General features: G+C 37.4%; 1 protein-coding gene across 2 annotated transcripts in view; it reads right to left on the bottom strand.

The window, feature by feature from the left end:
• Window positions 1-186: 186 nt before the first annotated feature.
• Window positions 187-16,863, bottom strand: part of LOC115209769 (GATA zinc finger domain-containing protein 7) — a 162,560-nt gene continuing 145,883 nt past the window's right edge. For both annotated transcript variants that reach the window (XM_036507973.1, XM_036507975.1), the window contains exons 10-11: window positions 4,965-5,069; window positions 187-1,905 (exon numbers count right to left, since the gene is read on the bottom strand). In XM_036507973.1, coding sequence (XP_036363866.1) covers window positions 1,847-1,905; window positions 4,965-5,069 — 164 coding nt within the window. In that variant the 3' untranslated portion in view covers window positions 187-1,846. The remainder of the gene's footprint in view (window positions 1,906-4,964; window positions 5,070-16,863) is intronic.

The raw sequence follows: 16,863 nt of genomic DNA, 5'->3' as shown, positions 1-16,863 counted from the left end.
GGCCAAAAATATTCTACCTGTTTTATGTTCAAACTGGTCAGATCTGGTCTCTCACACCAACCCTACAATATTGTTTTAAAAATTAACAGCTACCTCATCAAAATCTCATAGCTACAAGATAATGCCTGATTAGTTCAAGGCAATGTAGATGAAGAAGCATTAATTTTGGCAGAATAATGTGAACACTAAAGGAAATCTTTAGAAGTTGTATTACATCACTATTTGGTGCTGAACACCTGAGTAGAGCTAGGGTTACAACAAAATGAATATATAAAGGCTGATACGTGTTAAAAATGTAAAAATAACTGTACTTGAGAGCATGTGTTTGAATAATTAATGGAAACCTGAAGGTAATGTCTTTCAAGAACCACAAGGCATCACTCAGAAATGGTGCTTAGCAAGTTTAAGCAAGTAAATGAGGAAAAAAAAAATACTCTTTTTGGATAGAGTACTAGACTGCATTCTATGATAATTAGTTTTCCTAATGAGTTTTTGTACTTCTTCCTAATAATGTGGTGATGTAAGAGTCCAGTGGGATGTAGAATTAAGTGTCCTGTTTACCCAGAGACATGCAAAACTCTCTGCAGTATTTTTGAACTCACAACCCATGAGTTGGCAGTCTTTAATATCTTATACACCTAGTCATTTCATGTCTGTGTTCACAAAAGACAGTATAATATTACTATCGACAATGAAACAAAGATGATAAAAATAATCAACATATAAATTTCTTCTCAAAAGGGAAGAAGATATAAATGGAATTGGATTCCAGTTCCATTATGTAAGTTCAAAGAGAAAAAGAGTAACTACCCTCTAGAGTTTGTACATGTGTAAAGAAAGAAAATAGAAATTGTACTAGGAATTTTTTAAAAGATTTATTTACATAACCATTTCAAAATTTTCAAAAGTCACTTTTGAAAACCATGAAAATGTGATAATGGTTAAACTAATGTAAATAAATATTATAAAAGACACCAAGTGCACTTTCAATTTCATTTCTTTGTATTACTACTTATGTGGGGGAAAAAGAGCTTATGTTCCTCTGTGCATGTGTGTGTAGATAGATGTATGTAAGTGTGTTTATCTCTCTGTATATACATATATATATATACACACACACTCATATATTCCTTGCAACACAATTCATTTATATCATTTTTTTTGTACAATTAGTAAGTATTCTTTATACTATTTTTTGTCAGAAATTATTAAATGCTATTTACTCCATATGAAAAGAAAAAAAAATACACATTTCCAGAACAATCATCTGGTGGCACTATTTTTTGAAGTCGAGGTTTGTTATAGAAATCTATTCCATTTTTATAAATGTATGCAGATAGATAGATAAAGTAGAATACCAGCTTATGTTCTGTCATGTAGGATGAAACCCATTACACCGTAGCAAATTTCCATTAGAAGAACATGGTTAGAAATTACGAATGGAAAATTAAAAAGAAGGGAATAGGGAAGGGGAAGGTAACAAAAAGAATAAAAGAAATGGTTTGAGGCGTAAACTAGGAAGTAAGAAAGGGTGGCGGAGACATGCATAGAAACGCGCAAACATACACATGCACATACATACACACACACACACACACACACATATACATACACATAGAACCTCGTATGTAGAATTTTCTCAAACAAAAATCCAACATATGCTATCAACAGTATAAAGTAGATTGATGCTGGAGTCTTGGAATCCTCAGCAGTAGCACCGTCCATCCATCCGTCCATTCATTCGTCCGTCTGTGATATCACAAGGAAGAGAATGGAGAAACTGGAGCAGAATGGAGATGCTTTGGAGCTGAGATATTGCATGTTGTAAAAGAGGCCATGGCAGTATTCATCGCACCGCAGAAATTGGAGGGGGAGGAGGAGGTGGCGGAGCCCGGCGATTTCCAGCTGCAAAATAAATAAAAAAAAAGGACTATAGTCAGATTTATACATAAGAATTGGTAAATATTTGGAAACAATGTTTTGGGTACCAGTTGACTACTGGGGCTGATGTACTCAATTTACCCACCCCCTAAAAAGTTGCTGGCCTTGTATCAAAATTAAAAACAATTATTATTGATTAACCCTTTAGTATTTAAACCGGCCATATCCGGCCAAAATATGTTTCATGATCAAACCGACCAGATCCAGGCCCTCACACCTACCCTACAATGTTATTCTACATTAAGTAATTACACCATCAAAATCTTGAAGATATGAGATAAAGTATGATTAATTCAAATCAATGTGAATCAATAAACATTATGTTTGATAGAATAATCTGAACACTAAAGGGTTAAGGCAAGGAGCTGGCAAAACTGTTAGCATGCTAGCAGCATTTCATCCACTTTTGCATTCTGTCAAGGTTGACTTAGCCTTTCATCCTTTTGGGAGTTGATAAAATAGGTACCACAAGGCAGCGAGCTGGCAGAAATATTAGCACACCGGGTGAAATGCTTAGTGGAAGACATAGATCTGTGGTGATATGAAATGGTAAAATTTGTGTTCATTATGTAGGATTCCCCTGAGAATGTGGTAACTTTGCAACACATTAAGTCAAAATGCTAAAGAATTAGATAGAAAGGTTTAGAACAGAACAAAAGCTCCTTGTCCAATATGGAGTTCTGGTCAGCAGTATGACTGTGTGGTAAGAAGCTTGCTTCTCAACCACATGGCTCCAGGTTCAGTCCCACTGCGTGGCACCTTGGGCAAGTGTCTTCTACTATAGCCTTGCACTGACCAAAACCTTGTGAGCAGGTTTTGTAGACAGAAACTGAAAGAAACCTGTCGTATACATATGTATATACTTATGTGTGTGTCTTTGTGTTTGACCCCCCCCCCCACTGTCATTACTTGACAACAGATGTTGGTGTGTTTACATCCCTGTAACTTAGCAGTTTGGCAAAGAGGAATGATAGAATAGGTACTGGGCTTACAAAGAATAAGTCCAGGATTCGATTTCTTTTGACTAAAAGGCGGTGCTCTAGCATGGCCCCAGTCAAATGACAGAAACGAGTAAAAGAATATAAATTCTACATGTGCAATAACACTTTTTAAAAAATTTTTACTCTTTTACTTGTTTCAGTTATTTGACTGTGGCCATGCTGGAGCACTGCCTTTAGTCGAGCAAATTGACCCCAGGACTTATTCTTTGTAAGCCTAGTACTTATTCTATCTGTCTCTTTTGCTGAACCGCTAAGTTACGGGGACATAAACACACCAGCATCAGTTGTCAAGCGATGTTGGGGGGACAAACACAGACACACAAACATATATATATATATATATATATACGACGGGTTTCTTTGTGTTTCCATCTACCAAATCCACTCACAAGGCTTTGGTCGGCCTGAGGCTATAGCAGAAGACACTTGCCCAAGGTGCCACGCAGTGGGACTGAACCCAGAACCATGTGGTTGGTAAGCAAGCTACTTACCACACAGCCACTCCTACGCCTATAGTTAATTGTTAATCCAGACAGATATTTTTCTTCCCATTCCATTTTTTTCCTCTCCTCATTCCTTTCTGTAGATAAGCATAGGCTCAAAGCATCAAAAATGTCTTCCAGATCTCCTGAGAGGGAAACTTATAAACCTCGTCTGTTGTTCCCCCCACCAGTCTCCATCTTTCGTTTTTTTGTCTTTTATGAACTGATATTTATGCAGCAGCTTTTAATTGTTGTCTTTAGGGCAATCCAAAGTGTAGGAAATTTTTCAGGACTACAAACAGAACCATTTTTTTCAAGCTGAAAACATGCCCAGTAGTGTTTAACCAAGACAAATGAAACATGCTGCAGCTGTGTGGTAAGTAGCTTGTTTACCAACCACATGGTTCCGGGTTCAGTCCCACTGTGTGGCATCTTGGGCAAGTGTCTTCTGCTATAGCCTCGGGCCGACCAAAGCCTTGTGAGTGGATTTGGTAGACGGAAACTGAAAAGAAGCCCGTTGTATATATGTATATGTATATATATATATATATATATATGCGTGTGTGTGTTTGTGTGTCTGTGTTTGTCCCCCTAGCATTGCTTGACAACCAATGCTAGTGTGTTTATGTCCCCGTTACTTAGCGGTTCGGTAAAAGAGACCGATAGAATAAGTACTGGGCTTACAAAAGAATAAGTCCCGGGGTCAAGTTGCTCGATTAAAGGCGGTGCTGCAGCATGGCCGCAGTCAAATGACTGAAACAAGTAAAAGAGTAACATAAAGATTATGCTAATTGTCAAAGAACCCCAGCTGTGTGGCCAGCACCTAGAATATGTTCATCATCATCATCGTTAAACGTCTGCCTTCCATGCTGGCATGGGTTTGACGGTTTGACTCAAGGCTGGCAAGCCAGAAGGCTGTACCTATTTTTTCATTACCCACAAGGGGTTAAACATAGAGGGGACAAACAAGGACAGACACAGGTATTAAGTCGATTACATCGACCCCAGTGCATAAGTGGTACTTAATTTATCGACTCCGAAAGGATGAAAGGTAAAGTCGACCTTGGCGGAATTTGAACTCACAACGTAACGGCAGACGAAATACCGCTAAGCATTTCACCCGACGTGCTGACGTTTCTGCCAGGCTCCAATCTGATCTGGCAAGGTTTCTACAACTGGATGCCCTTCCTAATGTCAACCACTCTGAGAGTGTAGCGGGTGCTTTTTACATGCCACCTGCATGGGAGCCAGTCAGGTGGCACTGGCAATGACCACGCTCGAATGGTGCTTTTTATGTGCCACCAGTACAGGTGCCAGTCAAGTGGTACTGGCATCGGCCATGACAAAAATTGAAAAAAAATCTAGGCATTGTCTTTTTTTTTTTCCAAATGAAATGGATGACTCTACATCAACAGGTCAGAATGAAATAACTGGGTCCAGCTGTTTGGACACAGACAAGTAGGCATGGCTGACTGGACAACTGACCGGTGTTGGAGACAGTACTCACACACACAAAAAGAATGTGTATTAGTTGACTTACCAGCATTTCTTGAATTACGACTAGGGTATGTCTTTGCACACCCACTAAAAGGCTCAGGAGGTGGAAATTCATATACATCATGGAAATGGCCACGTTTTGTAATATCTAGAAGAGAACAAAAGACAAATATGTAAAAACAGTTAATCATCATCATCAACAACATCTGGATATTAATGTCTCTAGGACTCCTAGGACCTGGTGTGAGATCAAGATCACAATATGCCACATGTAAGGGGTGCCAGTCCTTCACATTTACAGCTGAGTGGACTGGAGCTATGCTGAACGAAGTATTTTACTCAAGAATACAATGCACCATCAAGTCTGAGAATTGAAACCACAATCTCACGATTACAGATGCAATGTCCTAACCACTAGATCATGCACCTCAGCATATTTAAAACAATAAGGAAAAAGGGGTCAGCATAAAATTAATTCTATGTGTTCTGTTGAGCAAATGAGCTGCTGTTGGTTAGTCCATTATGTATAGAGAGAAAGAGGTAGGTGGGTATGCAAGTCTTCAAGGACAGAAGTGAGGCAGAGCCCTGTCAGCGCTTCTGGTATAAAAGTTCTTGAAATGAGTAGATGTTAACAAATTTCATCTTATCAGTACCAACAGAAACATTTACTATCGCCAACACACTATTGAAATGATCCTACTCTGTGCCTGGTTCTATTGGGTTGTCCGGAAAGTTCGTGCCAATTTATAGTAGCTTACCTTTCGACTTATTTTAGAACATGGTTGAGTCCATAAAATAGGATTTGACTACACCTCTATTTAGAGCACAGTTTAAGCTATCTTTTTGTGGAGGAAGGTTTATGTTCCTATAACATGTGTTAATTCTGTAACCCTTTAAATTGGAAGATAAGAAAGTTCATTTTTGGCACTTGATGCTTTGGGAACCAGACAAAAATTTCTGCAGCTCGGCTGGGGTGTGTTAGCCCACCCTCCATATTCACCAGATATTGCTCCTTCGGATTTCCACTTATTCAGGTCTCTGCAGAATAGTCTTAATGGTAAAAATTTCAATTCCTTGGATGCCGTAAAAAGATACCTTGATGAATTCTTTGCTATGAAACCACCTAAGTTCTGGGAAGAGGGTATTTTCAAGTTAAAGGAAAGATGAAGACGCATTGTACAACAAAATGGTTCATATTTGGTTGATTAAAAATGTAATGGCAAGTATTTATTGATCTTTTTCTATCCTTTAAAATTCGGCACGAACTTTCCGGACAACCCAATATTTACACATTCACGCAAACTACTTGTTCTTGTATCCATCTTCCAACTCTATCAAATCGTTACCAGTGATAACTAAATCAGAAGTATTCTTATCATTGCATTCCCATATAGCATCCTAGATACGAAGGGGGTTATAACTGACTTAGACAAAGAAGGAAAGAACAAAAATGAAAAAAAAGCAATGAAATAAAAATCTATATATCTTGGTGTGAGATGAATGAAATTGTTGAATGTAACAAAAAAAACAAAACAAAACAAAACAGGGTTTGCAGTATTTAATGCCATCTGGTTTATGCCAAGGCTGACTAGCTTTTTGTCAATTGATAAAATAAATAACAAACAAGAACACTCAGAGAGTGCAAACCTCCGCCAAGGCAACACCAACATCCTCTCAATGATTAGCCGGAGATGATTTTTAAAATGAAAATATCTAAAATAAACACGACTGCTCTCACAAACAAGAATACTAAAAATGAACTCCTGCAAAACCCTCCACAGCATGCCTCAAAACATGCAGTTGTAAGCCTTTTTGAGGTCTACGAAGCAAATGTACACTACTTGGTAATATTCCCATGATTTCTCAAAGACCTGCCATAAAGTGAATACGTGGTCAGTTGTATTGGGTCCAGGATGAGAACCAAACTGCTACTACATCATCATCATCATCATCATTTAATGTCTGTCTTTTATGCTGGCATGGGCTGGATGGTTTAACAGGAGCTGACAAGCCAGAGAACTGCACCAAGCTCCATTGTCTGTTTTGGAATGGTTTTACAGCTGGTTGCCCTTCTTAATGCCAACCACTTTACAGAGTGAACTGAAAGCTTTTTACAGTATAATGGCTGGACATGTTTTTGCGGAAGGTTGCACACAAGTAACACTGTTTGTATGATGTTTATTTACAATTAACACACTCTCTGGACAAGGAAACATAAATAGCCACACACACACACACAAACCCACACATATATAAACACATATACATATAACAGGTGTCTTTTAGTTTTCGTCTACTGAATCCACTGGCAAGGTTTTGGGCCATGTGGTAGTATTGAACCTGAAACCATGTGTTTGCATTACAACCTTCTTAACTGTATAGCAACTTTTTTAATAAAGAGAAAAAATATTTATTCCTTTATTGCCCACAGGGGGCTGAACACAGAGGGGACAAACAAGGACAGACAAAGGGATTAAGTCAATTACATTGACCCCAGTGTGTAACTGGTACTTATTTAACCTAGATGATCTCTGACAACTATATCTGGCCTATTGGCCTTAATTTCTCTATCTGTATGTATTGGCACATCCCCATGGTATGGTTGCTTTCTCATATTATTATTATTATTATTATTATTATTATTATTTAGGCAAGCTAGTAGAACTGTAAGCATATAAGGTGAAATGCTTGAAGACATTTCTTCTGGCTGTTTATGCTCTGTGAACCTCGGCAGAACTGAACTCAGAATGTAACGGCAGACGAAGTACTGCTAAGCATTTCACCCAGCATAAAAGAGAAAAAATATTAAGTGAAAATATTTCAATAATGACAAGGTAATTGAAAGGATACACGCAAAAGAAGACATAAGTCTACAGAATAAACAGATGAACCATTCCATGGCCAATACCCTTAAGACTCAACAAAGAGGAAAGTAAGCAAGGAAAAATTATGTTACTTTAAAATGCAGAAACAAGATTTGATTTTAGCTGCATGGTGGAGGGAACCTGTGGAAGAGGTAGATTCAGGAAGACATGGGACGAGGTGGTGAAGCATGATCTTTGAATGTTGGGCCTCACAGAGACAATGACAAGTGACTGAGACCTTAGGAGACCCATCAAGTCAAGTGAAATTGTAGTCAAAGCCAATACCAGTGTTGCCTAACTGGCACATTAAAAACACTGTTCAAACATTGGGCCTCATGGAGGCAGTGACAAATGATCAAGGCCTTTGGCGATATACTGTGCTTGAGAAAATCTGTTAAGCCAAATGAAATTGTAGTCATGGCCAATGCCGGTGTTGTGTCACTGGCACCTGTGCCAGTGGCGTGTAAAAAGCACCCACTATACTCTTAGAGTGGTTGGCATTAGGAAGGGCAACCGGCCGTAGAAACCATGCCAGCATGGAAAATGGATGTTAAATGAAGATGATGATGATCAATGCCTGGTAACTTCAATGATTGGTATCTCTGTTGGGTTTATTTCGAGTAACCCCACCTCTCTCCATGCATTATCCTCATTCAACAACTTCTCAGTAGCACTTCCAGGTCCTTTTGTTTTCAGTATCAGCAAGGGCCAATGTGCCATTACCATTCCAAATATACTTTTCCCCAACAATGTCTCAATTCTCTTTAGCACGTTGCCTTGCAATCTGGAATACTTCATGTCACAGAATATGTGAAAATCTCATATTTTTCAGCTGGATAAAAATCATTGTTAATCCCATTTGAAATTTAAGTCCAGACTAAAAATCTATCTTTCTACCACCCACTAAAGAATGAAACAATAGTATACAATGAAGTTTAATGTTTCTTGTAACATTACACCTAAATATAAAAGAAATTATGTAAAAACAAACATTATGTTTTATTACTTGGCCAAGGTTGACTTTGCCTTTCATCCTTTCAGGGTTGTGAAATAAGTACCCCCACCCCCACACTTGCTGGCCTTGAGCCAAAATTTGAAACCATGATTATTATTACAGTCAGAATCGTTAGCACATCAGACGAAAAATGCTTAGCGACATTTCTTCTGGCTTTTATGGAAAGTTCAAATCCTGCTGAGGTTAACTTTAATCCTTTTCAGGGTAATAAAATAAGTACCGGTTGAGCACCGAGGTTAATGTAATCAACTAACCTTGTGAAAGGATTATTAATATTATTATTATTATTATTATTAGTATTATTAGGGCGGTGTGCTGGCAGAATCGTTAGCACACCGGGCGAAATGCTTAGTGGTATTTCGTCTGCTGTTATATTCCGAGTTCAAATTCTGCCAAGGTCAACTTTGCCTTTCATCCTTTCGAGGGGTGAATAAAATAAGTATCAGTTTAACACTGGGGTCGATGTAATTAACTCACCCCAACTTCCCCAAAATTGCTGCCCTTGTGGCAAAAATTTGAAATAATAATAATTATAATTATTATAATTATTAATAAGGTGGCAAGCTGGCAGAGTTGTAAGCATGCTGGATGAAACGCTTAACAGTATTTCACCTGTCGCTATGTTCTGAGTTCAAATTCTGCCGAGATTGACTCTGCCTTTTATCCTTTCGAGGGGTCAATAAAATAAGTACCAGTTTAACACTGAGGTCGATGTAAATGACTAGTCCCCTCCCCACAAATTTGAAGCATTGTGCTTCCAGTAGAAAAGATTATTATTAATATCATTATTATTGATAGTTATTATTAATATTATTATTATTGATTATTAATATCATTATTATTCCAGTAGAAAGAATTATTTTTATTTTATCTAGTTTCAGCTCACGAGCTGTGGCCATGCTGGAGCACCACCATTTTATTATTATTATTATTATTATTATTATTATTATTATATTTTGTGATACTTTCAATTTAATTAATTGACATTTTATCAGAAAGTGTGCAGAGATAGGAAACCCAATCAAATAAATTTAAACCATAAAGAAGTAAAAATGTAAATGCTTTACAAGTGTGTGTGTGTGTGTTTTGTGTGTGTGTGTGTGTGTGTGTGTTGTGTGTGTGTGTGTGTGTTTGTGTGTGTGTGTGTGTGTGTGTGTGTGTGTGTTGTGTGTGTGTGTGTGTGTTTGTGTGTGTGTGTGTGTTTGTGTGTGTGTGTGTGTTTGTGTGTGTGTGTGTGTGTGTTTGTGTGTGTGTGTGTGTGGTGTTTGTGTGTGTGTTTGTGTGTGTGTGTGTGTGTGTTTGTGTGTGTGTGTGTGTTTGTGTGTGTGTGTGTGTGTGTGAGTGAGTGAGAGTGAGAGAGAGAGATGTGTAATGAATTAATTCATTTTCTCTCATTAATTTCATTCCATTAAATACCTTTTCCATATTTTCTATATTAAACAGAAAAATATGGTAGAAGTTATTGAATGGAATAAAACAGAAGACGATGAACAGAGTTTACTACCCCCAACCCCTCTCTGCCTGTCTGTCTGTCTGTCTCTTTTTCTCCCTCTCTCCCACTTTCTCTGACTAGAACCATGTATTTACATTTCTGTGGCTTAAATTCCTTTCATTCAGTGTGCCATCACTGCACACCTTTGGTGACAAAGGTCAGCTAAATAGAAAATGTTTATCGTCAATCCAGAATGTCATTCATCATGATAGCATGGAAGTGTCATTTTCTCGTTGCCTAATTATTCCTAATTAGCTTTTCGATGTTTCCTACATTGAATGAATTAACACTATTTTTCCATGTGACTGATATCTTTTGGGCTGTTTCTTCTCTGAAACATAATCTATGATAAGATTGGTTAAATCTGACAATGATAATGATTTTTTTCTACTATAGGCACAAGGCCTGAAATTTCATTGAGAGGGGCTAGTCAACTACATTAACCCCAGGGATCAACTGGTGCTTATTTTACTAACCCTAAAACAATGAAAGGCTAAGTCAACCTCAGCAGCATTTGAAGTCAGAGCACGAAGACAGATGAAAGACTATTAAACATTTCGTGCAGCATGCTAACAACATTATAATAATAATAATAATAATAATAATAATAATATTTTCAACTGGAGGCACAAGGCCTGAAATTTGGGGGAAGGGATGGAGTTGATTACATCGACCCCAGTGCATAACCGGTACTTATTTTATTGACCCTGAAATGATGAAAGGTAAAGTCAACCTTGGCAGAATTTGAACTCAGAACAAAGCGAGGGGCAAAATACCGCTAAGCATGTCATCCAGAGTGCTAACGACTCTGCCAGCTCACCGCCTTAATAATAATAATAATAATAATAATAATAATGGTTTCAAATTTTTCCACAAGGGCAGCAATTTTGGGGGAGGGGATGACTCAATTACAGTGACCCCAATGTTCAACTGGTACTTGTTTTATTGATAGCAGGGCTGTTATCAATTGTTAAGGAATTCAGTAATGACATCGGAATGGATTTTGTCCTTGATAAGTGTGCTAAAGCAACTTTTGTAAGTGGCAAGCTGAAGCAAACAGCTTCTGTTAAATTAGATACTGACACTACCATCAAGGAGCTTGACCCACAAGAAAGCAGTAAATACCTGGGGATAAACGAAGGAGATGGTATACAACATGCTACCATAAAGGAAAAAATAAGAAAGGAATATTACAGAAGAATAAGACTCATACTAAAAACTGGACTCAATTCCAAAAATTGCAATGAAGCCATTAACACCCTTGCACTTCCAGTAGTCCAATACAGTTTTAACATCATTAACTAGAATCTTATAGAGCTCCAACACCTGGACAGGATGATAAGAAAACTACTAACATCTAAGAACATGCACCATCCAAATGCAGATGTTGATTCTCTGTACCTACCTAGAAGTATTAGGGGAAGAGGAACGATGCAGGTAGAACTGTGCTATAGGACCTCCACAATAGCAATGAACAGGTACTTATCTAATACAGAGGACTGGATGCTGTTGCTTGTGTGCAAACACAAAGGCGGCAAAAAATTACATTCTATTGTCAAGGAAGCTTGCAAATTCACAAGGGAACTCGGCATTAACTCTAAATTAGATGAAGAACCTGAAACCACTGCTACCAAACAAGCAAAACGAATCAAACAGACTGCAAAAAAGAAAGGGCAGAAACAAATTGAGGAGCGGTGGGGCCAGAAGCCTCATCGTGGATAGTGTATACTTTGAAGCCGAAATGCTGATGTAGACCAAGCAACAGGCCATCAGTAGCTGAGAAGTTCAGGACTGAAAGCAGAGACTGAAGGTTTCATATTAGCAATACAAGACCAAAGCTTGCTTACCAAAAACACCTAGGCTAATGTTCTTCAAAATGGTTCTGACCCCAAATGCAGATTCTGTGACACATTTGAAGAAACAATAGACCATCTAATCTAGGGATGTCCAGTGCTGACACCAAACAAATACAAAAATTGCCACAATAGGGGAGGACAGTATTTACATTGGAAAATATGTAAACACTATAAAAATCAACATTCCTGCTTACTGGTATGAACATCATCCTGAGCCAGCCATTGAAGGTAAAAATGTCACTATCCTCTGGGATTTTCCAGTCAACACCAACAGAACGATCCAGGCTAATCAACCAGACATAGTCATAAAAGACAGGGAAGAAAATACTTGTAGACTAATAGATGTAAGTGTTCCCACTGATACAAATATATCTGTCAAAGAATTTGACAAAATAAGTAAATTTAAGGACCCAGAAATTGAAATGCAAGAGGTAAAAACTATTCCTGTATTTGTAGATACTCTTGATATGATAAAAAAAAAGGATGTCAGAAACATCTAGACAACGTCGCAGGAAAACCATGTCTCAGAGAAATCCAAAAGATTATGCTAACAAGTTCTGCTCACATCCTCAGAAAGCCCCTATGAATTTAAATGTCTGTGTTGTATTGCATGAAGATATATTTCACTACTGCCCCTACCACTTCCCCTCTCCAAGCTTTCAATCATACTGTAACATTTCTTAGCCTTCACTCGCCCTAGGATGCTGGGTGTGTCTTGGCAAGTGATTGTAACAAACATGTAAATTAAAAATAAGTAGTAGTAGTAGTAATAATAATAATGTTTCAAATTTTGGCACAAGGCCAGTAATTTCAGAGGAGTGGGGTAAGTCAGTTACATCAACCCCAGTGATCAACTGGAGTTGATGTAACCCTGAAAAAATAAAGAGCAAAGTCTACCCTGGTGAAATTTGAATTTAGAACATAAAGGTGGCTGAAATGCCATCAAGCACTATGTGTGGCATGCTAACGATATAATCTTAATAATAATAATGATATATTACAGAGATGTACTTGCATAGCAAGTGACCTGATCTGAGATCGTGTGCTGGAACGAAAACAATTGCGGCGTGGAAGGTGTTTATAAGCCATTTAAGAAACACACAAAAACTGTTAGATTCACTTCAACATTTCAATTTAATTTGTCAAAATATCTTTGTCGCTTTGAGACCACGATCTGTTCACTGACAAAATCTAAGGGATGCAGCACGGAATTTTGTCAGTGAACAGGTCGCGGTCTCAAAGCGACGGAAATATTTTGACAAATTAAATTGAAATGTTGAAGTGAATCTAACGGATTTTGTGTGTTTCTTAAATGGCTTATAAACACCTTCCACACTGTAATAATGATATAATAATAGAGAAATGACTTTTAGAAGAACAAATCTATTCAAGGCTGCTCAAATTCTTGTTACTGTTTGACCAAGCAATACTAACTTTGAACTGTAGAGTTGAATAATAGCATTCGTTATGTGAAATGATGCTGTCATCTGCACATATTCAGAAATGATAAATGTCTGGATACATGCAAACAACAACAAATTATACCTGAAGGTCTTACATCAAATTTACCAATGTGTGTATCATAACCTGACAGTTCATTGCCTCAAAAGTTTAAATTTATTGGTGAGAAGAACAATTCATTTCACATAATGGATGCTTTTATTCAACACTACAATTTGAAGTTAGTATTACTTGGTCAGACATTAACAAGAATTTGAGTAGCATTGAACTGGTAATAATAATAATAATAAAGAAGAAGAAGAAGATGATGATGATGATGAAGATGATGATGAAGATGATGATGATGGTGATGATGATGATGATGAAGATGATAATGAAGATGATGATGATGATGATAATGAAGATGAAGATGATGATGATGAAGATGATGATGAAGATGAAGATGATGATGATGATGATGAAGATGATGAAAAAGAAGATGATGATGATGAAGAAGATGAAGAAGATGATGATGAAGATGATGAAGATGATGATATAAGCAAAAGTCATAACAGTAGACTTCAATTATAAAGCAACAAAGTTAACTTAAATTTTATAATAAACTAAGTTGTAAGAACAATAAAACTTAGAATTTTAAAGAAAGAATAAATTACAACTCACTATGAATCTTTTCTATATTTTTTTTTGTTTTAAAAATTCCTATAGACACAGGTTAATTATAACATTCCTGGTTCTTCATAAAGAAATTCCAATTAGCACTACAGCAGCCAAACGAGTACAGAGTTTATAATGATATTCACGGTAAGTTTATAATTTGGAGATGAGGATGAAACAGACCAGGAAGAGTCCAGATAAATGGTTTTGTTACAGAAAATGAATAACAGCAGAGTGTAAAGCAACTCTTACTTTTGTGCGAAAAACAGGTAAGATGGTTGATTACGACTGAAGAATGAGTAAATTTAATCCGTTTCTTGAAAATTCTTCTTCACACAACGAAGAGATTAAAATGTACTTCTCCGACATGAATCACATAGATTTTCCCCAGAGCTGGCTGTCGATGGTAGCCTGGCAGTGGCGTGTGATACTGAAACACTGGGTCATGCTGCAGCCATTCGGTTGTGAAACCATATTTTGTGTTGACATAAATGGAACAACCAAGAAGAGTTGCCATGCCGAATATTTCAGCATGAGTTGCCCATGTACTGTCTCTTTTCATTCTCCGAAGATGTTTTGAGAAGCTGCAGTCGACATAAGCTTCAAATTTTTCTCTATGGCTTTCAATAAATTCACACAATTTTGCTCGTAATTTGGAATGATATGTCTGCTGTCCGGTCAACTCCTGACTGATGCAGCGGAAAAAACAGTTGCCATCACTCATTACAGAATAAACAGTCCCGTAATAGCCCCCTTTTAAGATAGGGTTATTATTAGTATTAGCTCGGGGGTCATAAGGTAAGTCCAAAAACTTGCATATCCTTTCTTTCCATTGATCATCAATATATTTGGGAATATAGTCAAGAGGGGGCGGAGGTCGATAAGTGGCAAAATGATTGATAAGAGAAGGGTAGCCATAGGGATAAGGGTAGTAGTGGGTAGGTGATGGGGGATACTGAGTGTGGGTGGGAGAAGGTGGAGTTGAGCAATTACTGAGATTACCATTTGAAGAAGAATGTTGGACATTGGGTGAGGAATATTGGTTAGGAGGAGGAGAGAAGCTAGTAGGAGGACGTTGATTATAGGAGGGAGGAGAGAAGCCAGGAGGGGAACACTGGTTATAGGGGGGAGGAGGAGAGAAGCTGGTAGGGGAACATTGGTTAGTGGGGCCGGTGGGGAAACTTTGGTTGATGGGGGGAGGAGAGAAGTTGGAAGGGGAGAACTGGGTAGCCGGAGGAAGTGAGAAGGTGAGAGATTGATAGTAGCTAGGAGGTGGTGCCGAATGGGCCCTGGTGTCTGAATGTTGGGTATTAGATGGGAATACAGTATATGGGGGAGGAGGGGGCAGGGGAGGTGCGCTTGGCTGTATGGCATTAATGGAACTGTTAGAATTATTGTTGGTGTTTTTGGAATTGGTAGTCGTAGAGGAGTTACTTGAGGTAACCAGAGATGGGACATTGCCATTAGGGGTAATATTATAAGGAACCGGCTGGTACCATTGGTTAGCGGGGTAGTTATAGTAACCATTAGCTAGGTTGCTATATGAATGAGAAAACTGAGGATTGTTATTCATCGGTGCAAGTGAACTGGAACACTTAAAGCAGGGAAATCATTCAGATGAATAACATCCAAGAAATATATTTTTAGTCTCGTTTATAAGAATATTTCCAGTATTAAAGATAGCAATATTTGAAGAAGATCTGACAGAAGTCACAGACAACAAAGTAAATGAATGTAAAAATAAACAAAGAAAAGTATAACAGTAAAACATCTATTTTTTCCCCCCACCTTTACGGCTTTCGTTTGTTAGATTACATATGAAAGAAAATGTAACTTGATAATGGAAATAAAAATAAGTTGGTTAACATTTTACAAATCCAGTTTGAATGTGTCGAACGATGCAAAAAATGATAGTTCCATCAACAGAAATTTGTCTTTGTATCCTCATAGAACAACATGAATTTTCAGACTGTTTCACTTGACTCGGTGATATATTTTAACTCACAGAGTGTCTGGCATTCCTCCTCCTACTATAATCCTAAATCTGTGGATGAACATGCGCACGGTTATTAGAGGAGCAAGATTTAAGGCGAGCCTACTTATTATACATAGATTAACTAGATATGAGATTATCCAGCTTACAGAAGCCTTCAAAGTCTGCCAAAGCTAGTATAGAGAAAATAACAACAGACAACAGCTGAACAAATATATGTATGGTAACAGTATATATATTCTGCTGTGAGACTTGGTAAGAATTAATGCAGCTTGACAGTGAAGTCACTGACAATATAGATAAAGCAATAAAATTTTAAAGTCAACAAACTTTGAAGCGTCTATTTTGCATTGATTTATAAATACAATCAATGGAAAATGAAGTCACAAGTGTTTTATATGTATGTACATACATAAAAATGTATGTGAGTGTGTGTGTCTGTGTGTATATATATATATATACATGCATACATACATATATATATATATATATATATGTATGCATACATACATATATATATATATACACACATACATACATATATATATACACACATGCATACATATATATATACACACACACATACATACATACATATATATACACA

The sequence above is a fragment of the Octopus sinensis genome, linkage group LG1 (assembly GCF_006345805.1).
Source record: "Octopus sinensis linkage group LG1, ASM634580v1, whole genome shotgun sequence".
Classification (NCBI taxonomy): Eukaryota; Metazoa; Mollusca; class Cephalopoda; order Octopoda; family Octopodidae; genus Octopus; species Octopus sinensis.
This window is presented reverse-complemented; position numbering and strand designations above follow the sequence as displayed.